The 19,356-nt window shown below is 42.1% G+C and overlaps 1 protein-coding gene across 6 annotated transcripts in view; it reads right to left on the reverse strand.

The window, feature by feature from the left end:
• The window catches only part of LOC127001963 (uncharacterized), a 68,363-nt gene extending 49,733 nt beyond the window's left edge, over positions 1–18,630 (reverse strand). Inside the window, exons 1-4 of one of the 6 annotated variants that reach the window (XM_050867231.1) lie at positions 18,474–18,618; positions 16,045–16,309; positions 4,322–4,527; positions 2,963–3,162 (exon numbers count right to left, since the gene is read on the reverse strand). In XM_050867231.1, coding sequence (XP_050723188.1) covers positions 2,963–3,162; positions 4,322–4,346 — 225 coding nt within the window. In that variant the 5' untranslated portion in view covers positions 4,347–4,527; positions 16,045–16,309; positions 18,474–18,618. Of the gene's footprint in view, positions 1–2,962; positions 3,163–4,321; positions 4,528–7,144; positions 7,278–15,992; positions 16,310–18,473 lie in introns of all 6 variants that reach the window. The other 5 variants (XM_050867234.1, XM_050867232.1, XM_050867235.1 and 2 more) reach the window with 5 other exon arrangements.
• Positions 18,631–19,356: the final 726 nt, after the last annotated feature.

Consider the following 19,356-nt stretch of genomic DNA (forward strand, 5'->3'; position numbering starts at 1 on the left):
CTCTCCTCCATATGTTGTATGCACCTTCTCCAATCTCCATCACCTCAATTGGGTCACACAACTTAGTTTCCATCAGCCCCACAATATCAGGTTTTTTGTCTTTCAAATATTCATTAAACTCTATCCACGATGAAACTATTCCATTAATATTCGTATATGACACATTCCACCCTTCCTCCTTTTCTGTTAGTTTTGTTCCCACTTTCATATCCATTACTCTCCAAAAAAACTCCTTCTTCTCTTCTTCCAATCTCTTCTCATTTAAATCACGAGCCCCGCCTCTAAATTCATTCAACTTATCTCTCTCTTGTTCATTCAGATCTTTTCTCAGCCACATCATTTTGGTGTCTTCTTTTCCCGCCAGCTTAAAAGCTCCTGCCAGGGCCTCTTCTGCTTCACTCTGCGCCTTAAATCGTATCCTAATTGGTCCATCTCTTTCGCCATTGTATTTTCCAATCCTATGACAGTCATCTATTTCTTTCACCAGGTCACCTCTTCTTGTACCCTCTGCACTATCTTCCTCACTACATCTCTCAAGTTGTTTTCCCTCGCAGATTTGCTCAGGGTCTTCTCCTCCTTGACACCGAACACAATGACACTTTTCTTTGTCTCAACCGTGCCTCTTACCAGTGCTTCATTTTCTTTGATTACCTTTACCACCTTCTCAGCCATCCTCTCCTCCGACTGCTCCTCCACAATCGCCTTAAAGCTCTGCACACTCCCACTTTGCATCATCTCTCCACCACTGTCAACTGTGTGATACTCCTCCTTCCTCGAGTTGCCAAGCAGCCAGCCAGCACACTATCTTACCACAACCCCAGGGGCGACGGAATCATGTGTGTGCACGTGTGTACACAAACACAATCCAGGCAAAGACCCATTTTCTGTAACCCTTCCCTGCATGAATAAAGATGGAGAGAGGAGACTGCAGGGAGGAGGCAGGAAGGAAGGAAGAAAGAGAACAGAGACAGTGGGATGGGTATGAGGGGGAGACAGGGAGGGGAGGCTGCAGCTCCACGTTACCCAGAGCCTCAGACCCGAAGTGGTGGTGAGAATGCACTGGCCAGCCCCTTGGCAACTCAAGGGAAGAGGAACTCCACACACATACACATATATAATTTCTTTCTCATTATTTTTGTTATTTTCTGTAAGAATTGATTGTTACTGTGAAGTACAAATGCACAAGGCACACTTACGTTCTTACACAATACTAATATTGAAAGTCAAATAAGACACCGTATCATAATTATACAACCTACATTCTGAAAACCATCATACAATATCTGGGAAGAAATAACACATATGCTGGCTACAGCAAGCCAGGACGCAGGAGATGCGTCCTCAGATATGGTGCGGGGCACGCAAGGACACAGTATACGCATACTCGTGTTGAAGAGGTTAACCCCTTCGTGCCAGATGTTCAAAAAGCTCGCCTGGCTGATGTACGGCATGCTCGGCCGCGCGGGAAACCTAAGCCGGCATCTATCTGCTTGTCACCTCCGTATATTATGCTGCTAATTTTCAGTCAACATGTCACAGTCACGTCGAGAGAGAGAGAGAGAGAGAGAGAGAGAGAGAGAGAGAGAGAGAGAGAGAGAGAGAGAGAGAGAGAGAGGTGGGCGAGACGTGATGATGTCGGCGCCTCGGTGTCTGAGAGAGAGAGAGAGAGAGAGAGAGAGAGAGAGAGCCAATGAGACTTCCTAATCTTAGACACAATGCAGGAAGAAGGCGGTGCATACTGTAGCTCATTTTTTGTGATTGGTGGGAACAAGGATGGTGGGAGGAGCAATAGGATTTCAAGGACAGCATACGGCGTCTTTACTTAGTAACCAACACAAAGTCCGGGACAACTCAATAGAAGAAGAAACAGAATAGAAATATGACGCCTACGTAGGCGTCATCGTATATGCTACTGGGGCTTCATGATGCCTACGTAGGCATCATCGTATTGAAAGAGTTAAGGCATCATGTTTTTGAACTATGTGATATAGTAAACTATCTTCAGGCAGTTTATCAACTCCTTGGTTGCAGAATTTCTAGAAGAAGACATCACCAAGCTACAGGAGTGGAGCAACAAGTGCCGCTAGAATTCAATGAAGAACAATGTAAAGTCATGCACCTTGGGAGGGGATATCCAGCATATCAATACCACATAGGAAACACTCCACTATCCACCACAGAGGCAGAGAAAGACCTGGGAGTTTATGTTACCAGGCTACCAGTGAAGGCGAAATCCGTGCCAATTGCAGCGGAGGGGTTAACACTACACATCATAAAATAGAGGTATATCATAGAAAAATAATTGTGATAAGCAAAAACGTATGCCATTGTTTACTCAGTGACCCAAACTTAGCTAAAAAGAATTCTCAAACCTTAGTCAGAAAAAATGTGTTGGCCTCTGTTATACATCGCTGCCTTTGAAAAATCACCGTCTCGAAGTTGACTATAAAAATATTGTATTATAAGAGTTACTTCAATATTTGTCACTGGAAATAAATTACATAAAAAGAAAGGTTTCAAAAACTCCAAGCTCAAAACTTTTCCAGCAAGCTTTTTATGTGCTACACTTAATTCTTTTTTTATAAGCTTTCCAATGCTGGCATTCACATTTTTATGTGGAGCAGTTTGAGAACATTTTTTAAATGCAAGTTGGCAAAATTTACACAGTGTGCATAAGTGCCTTACAAGTCTTCCTGCCGGGAGAACACTGGAAACAAAAAGATAATGGTCAGCCTGCTGTGACAAGCTACAGATGTGCCAAATAATTATTTTGCAAAACATGTGTGTACCTAACACAAAGTCTGATGTACCTAGCAAAGAAATTTCTCCACATGCCTGTAAAATTTTCACTCATCTGTGTACCCAGCAAACTGTAGCATAGGCACTTAATGTGTTATGTGGTATATGTGCAAAAGTTAGCAAAAAAGGACAAATATAAATAAAAGCACAGTAGGTGACTCACAATTAGGGTTCTCTTATTAGGGAACTTTTTTCTAACTGATTTAACATTTTCTTTGGGCTTGATGTTGCCTTCCCAGTACTTAGTGATGGCTGGCAGGGTGGTCTGTATCAACTGGTTGGCCAGACTGCGTGCCGCCTGCTTTGCCAGGCTGTCGGGGGTCCGGCCAGGTGGAGACTCTACATCATCTGGCAACTCCATGCCTGGAACATTATTGGGAATATTAGGAATAAATACAAATTACCAACATAATTAAAAAAACACAACTTCCAAACATGTATAAACATTCAAGAATGCCGTCGTTGCAAAGGCTATCTTCCCAACCTTCAACTAACAACTGGCAAGAGGAAGGACCTGACCCTGCTAGCTGAGACTCAAACATAAATCCAACCAAGAGTTTTAGGAGCAGCTTCATAAGCAGTCCATTACACCGAGCCAAATAAAGGAAAATTCATGCTAAACCATACTATAAGTGACAAAATGACTGCAATGAAAGCACAAAGGAATGTTCAGTAAATTTTCAGCTTACAATAAATGCAAAGTTATAGATCCTTGAACCCTATTTTTACGTTGATTGTTCCGAGTTGATAACAACCCTTTTGGCATCAGAAATTACACTACTGCCAACTACAATTGTGTTGCTCCCTGCTGAAGTGAGGTGAGCGACATGGGGGTTCAATCTAGAGATATCACTTGCCTCACATCAACCAACTATTCAGGCTTTCTGAGGCAACTTTTCAGACTAAAATTCAAAGACGTTGTGGCATTATGGTAATTTTTTTCACACATATGCCAAGGAAAAGTGTACAAACACCCAAGTTCAATCGCAATTTTCTCTTTTTGCGTGTCGTTTACCTCACTTCAGCAGGGAGCAACACATTTTCAGTATTTCGGGTCAAAATCTTTTTATATAATGTTCACACATGAGGGACATACACTTAAAATTAAAGGCTTAGATTGCAGAGGTTTTCTATGTAGCCAGTTTCCATCATCCTTAGGGAGACAGTGGCTGAGTGAGCAGCATGCACACACGGTGTCCTGGAGGACCCAGGTTCAAGTCCCACTCGCCACTACAAGCTGACAATTTTCAATCATCACCGAATGGCTTAAAACTACCTACATGCTGTCCAGAAGACCACCTATCAACCCAAACTCAACTCTAGCAAAACTCTCAACAGTGAAGCAAAGATGAGTTCTGGGGAGCAGCATGAGCCAGACAAGATGATGCTACTATAAACACTTGCCTGCCCCCCAAACAGGCTGGGACTGACCAGCAGACCCCATCAAGATAGCCTACTGGTGTAACAGGCCGAATGTAATAAAAAAGGCATTTAAAATAGGAAATAATTTCCAAGCACTTACTTTTCAAGTCACTGGCCACACTCATTGTGAGCAATCCAGTACATACAGTAGACCCCTGCTTTTATGCCTCCATGATGCAGTGGTTAGCATGCCTAGCTACAAATCTGTGGGTCCAGTATCGAATCCCGACCCAGGCAGTCGGAATGCAGCTCACCCAACTGTTCATCCCCTTTTCAAGCAAGTCAATAAATGGGTACTTGGGAAACCTAGAGAAGGTAAACTGTAATAGTCCAGATGTCACAATGGCCCTGTGTCCCAGGGTGATCGTTTCTTACCTACCACAGGTTCAAGGGCCAATACGATAGAGATGAGCACTGAGGTCACCAACAGCTATAATTTATGCCCCCTACTTTTCCTATACCTTTACCTTGCTTTTATGGACTTTGATATGAGGAATTTCAACTTTAACAAATCTTTGGCATCAGTCTGGCATATGTGGGGACTTGCCAAAAAATTTCAGCAAGTGTAGAGTTAGGTTCATTGGTGGACTGGATAACATGTACACGCAAATCAGTCAGCGACGGTGGAAACAAAGTCGAACAGGCAATGTGTGTCTGGTCAGTTTAGCTTAGTCCACCCAAGTGTAAATACTGATGCTCTCATCCTTCTGTGCCTCACCTTTCATCTAACGAACAAACTCAGTTATATACAGAAATGGTCAGAAATAGCAAACTTTCAGCTCATATAACCAAGAAAGGTCATTATATATAAAAAAGTTTGGATCCTTCAGGTATAATGTCACCCCTTTCCCTGCAATTGGTTTGTTAAAGGAAGGGTTTACTGTAATATTACAATGAGCAACAAAAGATTTTGCTACTTTGCATTTTGCCTCCACCAACATAAATGGGAAAGAATCAGATTCCATAGATTTTTCTAGATTAGCAACATGCTGCAAAAATTTATATTTGGGTAAGATAATATCGATATAGGATGGAAGGATATTGCCCTGTCTGACGGCTATAGGCTACATTAACCCATAACGTGATGCATTTCATGTCAAAATATTTTATATAAAGGTCTTCAAAGTATATAGAAAACACTGAATAGGATACAGGATAAGAAATTTGTCCAAGGACTTATTTTTTCAACATGACAAATACACAGGAAAAGTAATATTACAAAATAGAAGAGATTATTGAATAAATTTCCTAGAGTAGTGATTATCACTCATAGGATGATGATTGTCAGAGAGGGCAATCATGATATATGTGTGGGGCCATCATGGTAAGTGTGGGGCTATCAGGGAGGGCTGTCATGGGGAGCCGTCTTGATTGTAATTCAACATCTGGGTGTTAAGACAGAAGTCTACTGTGCATTGGATAGTAACTTACTGAATTTGGATAGTACTCTCATTGACACTATTTATAAACAAAACACCCCAAAAACCTGACACAGTAACCTCTAAAGCTTACAAAGTGAAACCTAAACCTAAAAAGTAACAGCATGACAAAGACCAAAACTCTACCTTTATACATAGGGTTGTCATTACACCCCACTTAATTTATAAAATTTGAAATAAACCCCAAAACAAATATAAGGAATCTATATTACAACTCAACAGCATCATTGCAATGTGAGCTGTAACCCCACAATTTCCCTGGTGTTTATAGCCCTCTCCACTAACAGGTGTATTTAATTTGTTGTAGATGAAAGCACATAACATCACTTGCAGACATAGTATACATGATGTGCCAGTAAAACTTGAGAAGTAAAGCAATTATTGAGACCTTAGTAAAGGAATTATTCTTGTGTGGGATAATGATGGAGGCATGTAGTGATTCTCCGTAATTACCAAGGTGAGAAATACCGAATGAGATTTGAGAACCTTTCTGTAAATGAACCAAAAATATACATGATTAAAGGAAATTAATAATTTGTACTGGTATGTTTTGCCAATATCTATCATTTTAACCCAGAAAACTTACAACACAATAAGGTTGACAGAAACCCTGCTCAAACATTTATGACCATCCATGCATAACAAATATATACATATCAATAAGTTATACCTAGACTTCACAAAGGTATTTGACAAGGTGGATCATAGAGTTCATAAACTGAAGATGGGCATCAGAGGGAAGCTTGGTACTTGGATCCATAGCTTTCTTACTAGAAAAATGAAAAAGGTCATAGCAGAAGGAGCCGAGTCCAGCAGCTTCAAAGTATTAAGTGGCATACCACATGGATCTGTACTTAAGACCTCTCCTGTTTCTGATCATGGTAGGGGACTTGAACGAGGTCACCTACTCAAAGGTCACATGATTTGCAGACAACACTATCTGGACAGGGGAAGATGCAAGAAATTTACAAAGGGACTTCGAAAAAATATTAACTGGGCATCAACTAAAAACATGGCACCTAATAGTGAACAATTAGAGCTCATCCATTATGGAAGTGATAAAGTTCTGCAGAACATCTAAACTGCAGGGGAAGACACCATCAAAGAAAAGGACTCCCTAAAAATCTGGGAGTGTGGATGAGTAAGGATTGCTCTTTCATTGAACATATACAAAGAATTACAAAGAGAGTAAAACAAATGTCAGGATGAGTTCTGCACACATTTTTATCAAGAGAGTCACAGCACCTGCTAGTGGCTGCTACCATTGTGGAGGTCCTTGGTGGTCTCTAAAATGAAATGTGTGTTTCAGCTGGAGTGCCCCTACAAAGTCAAAGACATTCAGGAGCTGGAGCAAATGCAGAGGGTGTTCACCAGAGAGATAGGCAGTGAAACACTGGACTACTGGGACCGTTGAAAGGAACTACGTTTAGTCTGTTCAAAGTAAGTGATCCAATGGCACCTAAGCCGCATCTGTTATGCCTCACCTGACTGGCTGGCCTCCCCTTTTGGCTCTCGCCCTGATTGGCTGGCTTCCTCTCCTGGGTCTCATTGGGGTGACAGTCACTCACACATGCTCTTGGTGATAAATATTTTTACACTATTTAGCCTGGCTCACACCTTACACAAAATAGACAATTTTAGTTAACACCATTAAACGCAGCAGTAATTGTAATCCTAAATATGCTTGTCATAACTCGGTAAAACAAAAACTAAACAAACAATGACGAGTGTAAGTGAAAAAATGGGTCTGAAATGTTTATACCAGTTTTACATATAAAGGATATTTGCAGCAAATATTGAGTCACTGCTGATATAAACCATTTCATGCTATAAAGAAGTTTTGTGAACATGATGGTATAACCAGAACTTAGATAAAACGCGATGTAAAGAGAAATGGAAAGATTTATCTAGACATGTCGTGTTGGTGCTGGGTGTCAAGTTTTGGACATGTCCTGACTGATATTGCAAAGAAAAATGACAGTAGCTTCAAATGAAGTATCAGAGAAGATTTTGAATAAATAAATATTTCCTTTACTGACACTTCCTAATTTTGGTGTCTTTTTGTTCTTTTTAATTGCTTTTCCTTAGTTCATTTGAGTGTTTGGAGGGGCCCAAGACTACCCACATGCTGTCCTGATGATTGCCTATCAACCCTGACTCCATCGTAACTCTCTAAAGAGATTCAAATGAAGCTCGGGGGGAGGGAGGTTTAGCCAAGCAAGATGGCAACACTATGAAACACTTGCCTGTGCCACTAATTGGCTGGGACCAACCACTAGTTCCATCAAAAAATATTTACTGGCACTATATGCCAGACGTAGAAAAAAAAAATCCCAGTAGCTAAGGCGGATGAGGAATAAGCTAGTGCAGAGCATGGCTGCAGTGCTCATCTCCCCTGAGCCTGTGGTGGGAGGAACCCATTACCCAGGGACAAGGTCAGTGTTACATCTGGGTTACCACAGTTTACCCTCACCAGGTTTCCCCAGGTAACCATTTCTTGACCAGCCTGAAAGGGAGGATGAACAGCTGGATGAGCTACACTGTGACTTCCCAGGTGAGGATTCAAACCTGAGCCCCGTGGATTTGTAGCTAGCCACACTGACCACTAGACCATGGAGTCATAAAAAATATAAAAAATTCAAGGGGTGAGAAACTTGCTGTATGGGGACAGACTTAAGCATCTAATGCAGCCAATGTCAACAAGATGAGAAAGAAATTACAACAAGCAAATGATATGAAGTTGCTAACTCATGGTTGCACTGCACACATTCTAATTGTTTTGGCTCATGCTTTGGAAATTGGTACTACAGGTAACTCTCGATTTACGCGAGTATTGCGTTCTTGGAGAGATCGCGTAAATCAAAAACAATGTAAATCATAAATCAACCAAGAGGTAGGTTTCTGTCGATAAATAAAAACCGTATTTTTCAGCTTATAGCGCGCACCTTTTTCACATAAAAAAAATGCCTGAAAGTTTAGCCCTGCGCCTTGTACGCCGAATGTACAAATTTTTAATGATTTTTTTCTTCTTTGGGGTATTTTTAAGGGTCTTTTTTTGTCTTATCCAATAACGGCAAACTTTCCTTTATCATTGTATATAATCCTTCATAGTCCGTAACTGTCTCATAATATGTTACCATAGAATACAGGGTGATCTAATTACTATACAAAATTGAAATCGATAGAGGATTGCCCATGCCTTGTTGTTATCCCGTTTTTCCGTCGGGCGCCATTTGTATGATCTTGATCTTGATGTCGCAGGTGGCTTGATTGTATGACTAAGGAGCAGTACAAGCTACATGAAAAATCATATTGGAAAAAAATATCCATGTGTTCATTATTAATTATTAATATTAGTGAGAATAATGGGGTAAATATGATATCAGAAACTGTACATCATGAGTCTTGTACGAGGAGATATTCCGCGCAATACCAGCCAGGCCGCCATTTGCATTGTTTACAAACCACACAACCACACCCATACAACAAACAGCTGCATGGCGTGTGTCACCAGAAACGTGTGAATTGTGTCTTGCCTAGTTCTCTGTCATAACCTACGAGTGATGGTGGGAATAATATGCTTATTCACTTCATTCAGTGGAGAGAGAGAGAGAGAGAGAGAGAGAGAGAGAGAGAGAGAGAGAGAGAGAGAGAGAGAGAGAGAGAGTATCCATATCACTGAGATATCCACTCAGGCACTCAGTCTCAGCCTCACTCGTGTGAGGAAGAAATGAGGGACACCATGAGTGGCTAGCTAGTATTGGTACCGGTACCGAGCAGTCTGGTACCGGTACTGTACCATATAGCTAGTACCGTTAGTACCGGTACCTGCCCACCCCTATTGTTGAGTAGCGTGGCAGCGTGGGTACTGTATTGTTGTTCAAGTGGCGCGCGGGAAGAACTGAGCTCTGCTGTGTGGCCGCGGCGCTATGTGAGTCCAGCTGCGTGAGACATCTGGTGGCCACTCCATAAAATATTGCGTATAAGTGGAAAAAACGTGTAAATAAAAAAAAAAAAAGGATTTTGGACCCCGCGTTATTTCAAAAACGCGTAAACCAAACTCGCGTAAATCGAGAGTTACCTGTAATATAAAAGAATGTGGTTTGTGTTGTAAAATACTTTTGAAACCATCACTCTGTCTCAGCATGAAGCCGTCAGACAGACGATCAGATTATGAAAATTTGTGAAGTTTATGATATGTAAAATATTGATATCGCGGATTTTTAAATTGTATATATCTAATTTCGTATCACGGATTTTTTGCTATATCGCAAGATTTTGTGGAATAGAGGTATTTTAATATATTTATTATTTTAATTATTTTGCAGTAAAAGAAGCATTTTCAAGCGTAAAAAAATTGTAAACAATAATATTAATAAGAACATATTAAAATATTAAATAGAAATAAAATACGTAGCGTACAGCAGATGAGTAGACAAAGACTCGCATGTATAGAAAATGCAGCTACGGCCGCTTCCGCATGAGCTAGTTTGCCCACTATTGGCTGATGGATGGGAGGCGACCAACCAGAGCACTGTGTTCTGTATCCTGGGCGCTGATTGGCTCAGCGACCGTAGCATTTGTTGGTTCGTGAGTGGTTAGCTCAGAGACAACGGGAGTGTGTGTTACACCTTACTACCATTAAATGCTTGAGAACATGGCAGTGAGAACCCAGACAGGATGAGGCAGTGGTTACACTTGGAAAAGACTCAAATCCTAAACTTGCTCAACATGATTACTCCAAGCTAATCTAGTTTCGTGGAACTCTTTCCAGTACTGGAATAAACACATGGAGAGCTACTGAACCGAACAGCTGATATGCTCTTCTTCTTCTTGTGATCACAGCTTACCGACCACACAAGTAACCGACATGTTGGTGACTGAGTTTCTGACTAGATTTTCGATGAGTTTCCCGTGAAATGTAGCCGCCTTTGAATCTCTCGAGAAACTAGTGGTTGGGTGACCATGTTCACACGGGCTGAGGCGAGATTCACAGTGATGTGTGATTATATAATATATAATATATATATATATTATATATATATATATATATATATATATATATATATATATATATATATATATATATATATATATATATACAGTACCCTCTCGAGTTTCGCGATCCTCGAGTTTAGCGCTTAGTCCTAAATTCTTACCATCACGACTTTCGTGCATTACCACCACGAGTTTCGCGCTGCTTTGACATGTATGGGTCACGTTTACCTACCGTCGGCGTCATGCGTGCTGCATGTCCAACCATTGGGGCCATGGACAACCGCGGTTGCCCGTATGCCCGACCGGGAGCGAGTTGTTGGTTGTCCTTATGAATGGAAAGGTTGTGAGTACGAGCGTGGGTACGTGGGTACCGAACGGCTGCATGTAAACAAACAGACGACGGCAGTGGATGAGGAGTGAGGAGCAGTGGAAGATGGCCCACCAAGAGACTCATAAAATGGACTGGCAGAGCTGCTTTGCTTACTACTTGATTAACAAAATAAGAGAACACCCCGTGCTGCGGAACCACAGTCCAAAAATCTTTTTATCAAGTCTATGAAAATTGTAGATCTCCCGGTGTTGTTTTCCTTTTCTTCTTCTTCTTCTTCTTCTTTTGAACTGTAGTGCATGGCAGCGATGGTGAGAGGTAATAGTGAAAAATTGCAAAAGGGCATAGAAAAGCAAAATCAGGGAAAGAAAAGGACAGAAAAACACCTAAGTTCAGGGTGAAGTGTATAAGTGTGCACTGTTAAGTAACTAAGGGCCACTTTCACAGTCATGTTGTTTGTTTTGATCGTTACCAATGGCAGCGCCGCGGCGATCGCCGCTTAGTATTTCACATGAAACTGGCCGATGGGGTAGTGGCGGCTGCAGGCGAAGTGAGAGATGTTGAGAGTGTTTGGTAAGTAGCCCCGCAGCCGCCACTACCCGATCGGACAGTGGAAATACTATAGCGGCGACCACCGCCACTGGTAACGATCAAAACTAACAAAATGACTGTGAAAGCGGCCTTAAGTGCATGTTGTGAAGTATAAAAGTGTGGAGAAGGAGGACCTAAGAGGCGATACAAAGCATTACAGGTCAAAAGAAGAAGGTCCACTACACTGGCCGGTGTTGCGAGAAATATCTCCCCGATGAAATGAGTCATTCTGCTGTCCACCACGCATGTGCGCTGTGAGAATACACAGCATTAAAAGTATTAATCTGCCTGGTTTTGTTCTAGTCTGTCCACTTGTGATCTTTGTGAGCAGTGAGGTAAATATGGAAACGGTAAACAAGTTGAACCTCTCTGCGAGCTATTTTGCAGCGGCGGCAACGGTTTACGTTCAATAGGCATTGAAAAGTCAATCATGATATTAGTGATTTCATGATTTTTAACAGAAAGAGTTAGCAGATTATTTCATAACACAGAAAACTGTCAGAAAAATATAGGTTTGTCCAACTGTCCCACAGGTGACCACGAGCAACCGCCCTTACTTTAGCAGACGACACCACGTGGATCACAAGCTTGTATTCAGAACTGCCAGCCAATTGTAAGGCAGCCGCCTTCAACTGCAGCTTAAAAACGAACTGTTCTTACTTCCCATTTTCTGCCTATTAACAAGGTACGTATTTTGAGATAACAAGGGAGTAAGTTGAAAAGATTGTGATAACAAGGGAGTAAAGTCAGAAAAAGTAATTATTTTCCACGGGTCGGAACCAATAAGTGCTTTTAAATGGATTTCAATGCCATGAGTTTCGCGATCCTCGAGTTTAGCGCCATACCTTCGGAATGAAGCAATATATATATATATATATATATATATATATATATATATATATATATATATATATATATATATATATATATATATATATATATATATATATATATATACCAGAGCCTTCAAACTAATGCTAATTATGAACTTTACATTTCTGCCCGAAATCGTGCCAAATCTATTCTCCGACTAACCAAAAATTCTTTCATTAATAGAAAATGCCAAAACCTTGCTTTCTCTAACTCTTCCTGTGACTTCTGGCATCTAGCCAAAAACATCTCCTCCAACTTCACTTCTTCATCTTTCCCTCCACTCCTCAGGCCTGACGGCAACACTGCCGTCTCATCTATCTCTAAGGCTGAACTCTTCAAACTTTTTCTAAGAACTCCACTCTGGACGATTCTGGGCATATTCCTCCTACTCATCCCCCCTCTGACTCCTTTATGCCTGTTATAAAGATTCTTCAAAATGATGTTTTCTATGCCCTCTCTGGCCTCAATCCTCAGAAGGCTTATGGACCTGATGAAGTGCCTCCTATTGTCCTTAAAAACTGTGCCTCCGTTCTGTCACCCTGCCTGGTCAAACTCTTTTGCCTCTGCCTGTCAATATCTACCTTCCCTTCTTGCTGGAAGTATGCCTTCATACAGCCTGTGCCTAAGAAGGGTGACCGCTCCAATCCCTCAAACTACCGTCCTATAGCTTTACTATCTTGTCTATCTAAAGCTTTTGAATCAATCCTTAACCGGAAGATTCAAAAGCACCTTTCCACTTCTAACCTTCTATCTGATCGCCAGTATGGGTTCCGCAAGGGGCGTTCTACTGGTGATCTCCTAGCCTTCTTAACTGACTCTTGGTCATCCTCTCTTAGCCGTTTCGGTGAAACTTTTGCTATATATATATATATATATATATATATATATATATATATATATAAGGTCACTACTTCGCGGATTTTCACCTATCACGGGGGTTCAGGAACCTAACCCCCGCGATAAACGAGGGATCACTGTATACCGAAAAAATAGCATGCGGAGTGCATAGAATACTTCATTTGCTTCATATTTGTTAAGGTTTTAGTTACCGGTCCATACCAATTTACTGCGTAAACGGCTTAATTATGTGGGGATGCCTTGAAAATTTCTAAGTCCAGTGTTGTTGTTTCACACAAGGGCTTCTTGGGCAGACTGAGCCTCATAGCTGCCTTGCACAATACCACAGAAACTAGTTCCTAAGTCAGTAATATCCAGAACGCCCACGGATCATTATGATTTCGGACATAAAATGGTCTTTATGAGTTCTACATTATTTTCTTCTCTATATTATAGCAAATAATGGCGCAAGTATTTGTATTTTATAATTTCAAACAACTACATTCATGATGTATTACTACGCGGGGTGTATCGCGCTGCCAGCCTGCCAGGTAGCCAGCTATCTGGCCGTCTTCTTCGGGCAGCCATGATGGATGGATACATCGACACTCAACTCTTCTTTAGTCTCCTCAAATTAACATTCTACTTCACCTCTCTGTAAGTGTTAACTACGCTTTAGCCTCTTTATTAATATCCCTCAGGAGGCACCTCGCGCCACATTGCGCCGTGAAATAACCCAAAACCAAGTCCATTTAATACCACCATATTCAAACAGTGACACGGGCGTGTCACATAGGATGCACTGCACACTTAACACTCAACACCGTAGAGAGCGTTATATTGAGAGCCTGAGAACCTAAGGGGAATCTCAGTTTTGGGTGTGAGAAGGCAAATTGACTGAAATATGGGCTTCCAAAATTTCCCAAAACTTTAAGGAAAGTTTCCTAAACCTATTGTCTTTTAATCCACCAAAGTCGAACAGTGACACAGGCGTATCACATGGGATGAGTTTATTTGGTGCCTCGTGGGCGCATCAAGCTGTGACAAGCACGCGCCTCCAATATTGCCCCCACGAGAATAATAACCTTTCCAAGGTCTCACATACTGTTACACTTCTCTAGTTTTACCAGCGCATCATACATGTAGGGAGGTCCAGGGGGGCACAGCCCGCCCTGGTTAGGAGGGGGGTAGAGGGGGGCGAGGCACCCCCATTAGCAGTAAGGTTATAAAGTTCGGTTGGAGTAATTTAAAAATATTCGACTTGCGGTGTGGGCTGTCAAAAAATACACAGGTACGCAACGCGGGACGGAGTGGGGCGGTGGCGGCCACTACGCTGGGCATCTAATGACATGCCCAACACTTGTCAACAGACCGGCTACTGCGGCTGCTAGGTTATATGGGAATAGATTACAAGAGTATGCGTTAGGAGCTTTCCTTACTTGCGAGACTAGGGAATTTTTCCGAATTTAATGATTTTTCAAGGGAAATTTTGAAACCCGAATTTTCAGTGATTTTGCCCTCCCCCTCAAATAACCCCGGGGTAATTGTGGAGAATCAGTCCGTGCCTCCAAAATATGATATTACGCCTCCATATTATGGTTAAGGGACTAAATACATGTCCCTTAACCATAATATGAAGGCAGAAGTACTTAAAAGTAAAGAAAAGTGCCGAATTAATCCCCTTCCCCCAACAATCTTGGGGGACCCGCGTGAAGTCGGGGTTTTAGGGTGGGGGAGTATATTTAAACTATTCCAACCGAGCTTTACGACCTGCTAACGGGGGGGGCTTTGCCCCTCTCAACCCCCCTGCTAACCAAGGGGGGCTCTGCCCCCCTGGACCCCCCTTACCTTTACTGGACGGAATGTCTACCACGTCCGTCCGCCATTTCTTCTCTTCAAATACTGATGAATGGCGACCCGTGCAGGGGTAAGCCAAGAAACAACTGACCGCGACGCCTATTATACTCATCACACATATGAAACCAACATAATAGCCTCTTAAACCAACTACTTGAACTCCGGAATCTCTTATATTTAATACTCGATTTTCCTTAAACACTCGATCCCTTAGCAAGATAGAAGTTTCGTGCATTTATTGATCATGAGCAGTGTTGCCTCATAATGGTGATGGCCCACAGAGCGCGGCCATTGGTGGCTTTAATTACAAAATATATATTTTTGCCATAAGTATACCACAGAAACGCTTTATTTCAGGTAAACAGCATCATTGCAATAGCTGCTTTTACCCCACAATTTCCCTGGTCTTCATAGCCCTCCCCACTACCAGGCATTTTAATTTTGTTGAAAGGGAGAGGAATATTATCTAATCCTTATCATCACTTGTAGACGCACTATATGTTTGATGCGCCGGTAAAACTAGAGTAACACAACAGTATGTGATAGCTTGGAAAGGCTAGTAATGCCGTGGGAGCAATATTGGAGGCACGTGGTGATTCTCCATATTTACCAACCCCGAAACCCCATAGGTCCCCAGGCTTGAGTGGGGGGTAAGGGGGGCTGGAGTGGTGGAGGGGGAGAAGTAGTTGTGTTGAAGTTTTACCATAACACACAACATATACAATGCAGCACATATACAGTGCACGACATACAACACATACAGTAACAACACAACACAATACGTCAAGCAGAGCCCCCCTAAAACACTAATAACCACCCATGCATAACAAACATCCATGCATGCATACCAACGCATACCCTGCAGCCACTCAGTTCACGCCGCCAGGCACGCCCACGCACCTGGCACAGCTGGCACGGCGTGGCCTACGTGAACCCAGAGGTCGACACTCCTGCCCAAGACATGGAGGCGGCTGCAGGGTTCACAGGGACCTCAAAATAGGCGTCTTTTCCGGAGGGGGACCGCCGCGGAGACCTCCATGGCGCCTCTTGTTTACGTCCTCCCGAATCAAGACCAAGACCTCCTTCCCCTATAAACCTTTGCAACGGCTTCAGCTTTTTTCTTGGTTTCACTTTTATGTTCTGTGTTCTATGTTCTTCTCCTGTTCTATAAAGACAGTTATCTTGGTTACTTAAAATACTTTCTTTTTATTGCCTGTTTCAATGTGTCTGGAATCTTTCTGCAGCCTCTACTATACCAAGATCCTCACTACACTTTCTTTTAAACCAAGGTAAGTATAGATATAAGTTCCTTGTTATAAACGACCCCAGTTCACTTTTTTACTCTAACCACCAATAACCTCGCCTCATTGTCTTCCCTTGCTATTCAGATGATTGCACTATATCTAATACCCATTTCAAAATTAAACGACCTTCCCACGCTATCCCATTCTATTATATAAGCCTCCCTTTTGGGTTAACTACAAACCATGTTTTATTGCTATTCAGACACCGCCTTCTCTGGGATCATAATAGTTGTCCCTCTCGCCCGCACCAACTCCCATGCAAGTACCTCACCGCACAAGTCCACTGGAAACCCTATATTTTATTATACTAGTTCTCATGTCTATTTATCCATGAATAAACCGTCGTGTCACAATAATTACAAACGAGTTTTTTTTTTGCGTCCTGAGTGGAGGATATGATGCGCATGATTCACTTAATTAAATTGGTGCTGGTGGGGTGGAAGAAAGCTTTTAACGAGCCTCAAGTGAGGACAGTTCAGCATAAATTTTGTATCTATAACTAAATGCGGAATGGAGAGAGGATGGAAAAGGTTAGCATATGACATTGCATTAACTAATTATGAAAACTGCGGCTTTCACGCAAACTACTACTATAAAGTGAACTTGACTGCATATGCCTCCACCCCTCCCGCGGCCGGTACACACAATTTTCTGCTCCAGCCCATCCTAATGCTATCCAAATCCCTTATGCAAAAGTTAACCTTCATCATTCAATCATCCATTTCGCTGGTAAACTCTGGAACAGCCTTAATACTTCGTCGATTTCTTCCTGCCTACTACTGATTGAGTGGGGTAAGTAGTAATGTCGCTGCAACGGGCCTACTCCCTACTTCTTGAACTCTCTCACGAGGGGAATATTTTAGAAACCTCTCCAGCCCCTCTCTTTTAGCCACTCTATGCAGCTATAGCCTGTTTTTACACAGGCTTAGCGGGTGTTTCGGGGTACCTGTAGCTGCTTCATTACTGTAAAAGTTTCTTGCCAATCTTCGAATAGACGAGTGGTTAACTGAAGGTTTCAATCACCTGCCGGCAGTGGAGCGGGACCTGAAACCTCACCAACGGTAAACGGTAAAAGGCCGAGCATATTTGAAAAGATATAACATGAGCAGGGAGGATTGACAGTTGATTTCAATAGTCTGATATGATTATGACTCCTGCTTAGACACTCCATGGCTGCCTGATATCAGTGATATAATAGATTTCAGGCTACTCACTCAGCATCACATGATAAATACTCATTGATAAAATAGGATGTTTATAAAGAGAATGAGTATAATTTCCGTTAAATCAGCATATAATTGGGTTTTCCGGATTATTACCTCAGCTACTCGAGTATTAAAAACGTGACTATAGCAATAACACGCGTAGTGCGGCGACTATGCCTGATGAACGAGCCTCCCATAACCCAATCAACCAGCCTGGGGGGGGATTCATCAAACTATTTACCAGAGGCATGGTTTGTAACTTGTAAGATTGATGAATCCGGACCCAGGGGGGTACCCCTTTGGCCGACTCGGTACTCCCGTCACGCTGGTCGCGGGTTCAATCCCAGGCAGCCGGCGACCTCTCCTGGTCTTGATTAATTTCTCGTGTGTTGCGATACACGCAGAGAACGTGTTGAAGAATAGAAAAAAAGAGAAGTAGAAAAGGGAAACTCTCGGTGCATGACAAGTACGGCCCGGATACGTACCTGATTGACCTCTCATCAGCAGTTTATCAGGAAAGGTCCAAAAATATGATGGGAAGGCCGTATAGCATACACATCGGGACGTATTTGACCATTATGCAATGCGTAAAAAATGAGGCATTGGGTTTTGTAAAAAGGTACTTTGTGTGATTTTATTTGATTCGATAAATTTATTACACCCAAGGGGCGACAATCATATTTACAGTCATGAGGTCTGGCACGATTTACAGGGACACGTGTCTCGCTGGGCATGCTCACTACAAATATAATTTTAGCAACTAAATCAGAGCTGAGAAAATAAGCATGAATGAGTTGCAAAACGTACGTTATCTACTTACTTGCATACCAGTCTCAGATGCTGCGTCAGCTGCTCGCATCGGCGTGAAATAAGTTGTGTGTCGTTGTAGCGGAGAAATACACTGAGCCGCCGGCCATCGTGGCACCACTGGCAGGCGGGGAAGCAAGTGCTGTCCCCTGGTGGCGGGATTTTTTAACTATAAATAACCCATTCGTTGTGGAATCATGAAAGTACTAATAGTCAATAAATCTGCTCAATTACTGTTCTACATCGAAATTGTGTAATAAAGCGGAGCATTAATAACGACTATTGGCATTAGACTCACCTCCCGCAAACATTTATATGCAGCACAGTTTTACTGTACATAAACATCAGTTAGTTTACTGTGACCCCTCACACAAACACGTACATTCATTGAATCCTGAGAAGCCCAGGGTGTAGCCCACGGCAAGCCAACTGAATAATAAAGGAAAAAAAATCATCTCGTGTAAGAACATTCTTTTTTTTTACTTAAAGTTGCGCAGCAAAGCGGCCCTCTGCCGTGGGATATGAAATCCCTCGTGTGTTCCGAATCGACGACCCGTTGCTCAAAACCAGCCCGGTGTCACGTCTAATATGCACTCCCCTGAATTATCACTCCCCAGTCGTTTTTATACGTATAATTTGCACTCCCCAGTCATAATTATACATAAAAATAACACTCCCCCAGTGTATATTATATGTGTAATATACACTCCCTCTGAATAATATGCACTCCCCTCCCTGTGTATACGTAATCATAACATTTAACTGCAACTTGGTTGTTATATAGCTGTATACAGAGAAGATTACCAAAAGAGTCCGAGCCACTGCTCCAAGCTGTTATGAATGAAACGTTTGCATTTTGTGGACAGAGTCGACTCCTGCCAGCACTAGCTAACTAC

The sequence above is a fragment of the Eriocheir sinensis genome, chromosome 22 (assembly GCF_024679095.1).
Source record: "Eriocheir sinensis breed Jianghai 21 chromosome 22, ASM2467909v1, whole genome shotgun sequence".
Classification (NCBI taxonomy): Eukaryota; Metazoa; Arthropoda; class Malacostraca; order Decapoda; family Varunidae; genus Eriocheir; species Eriocheir sinensis.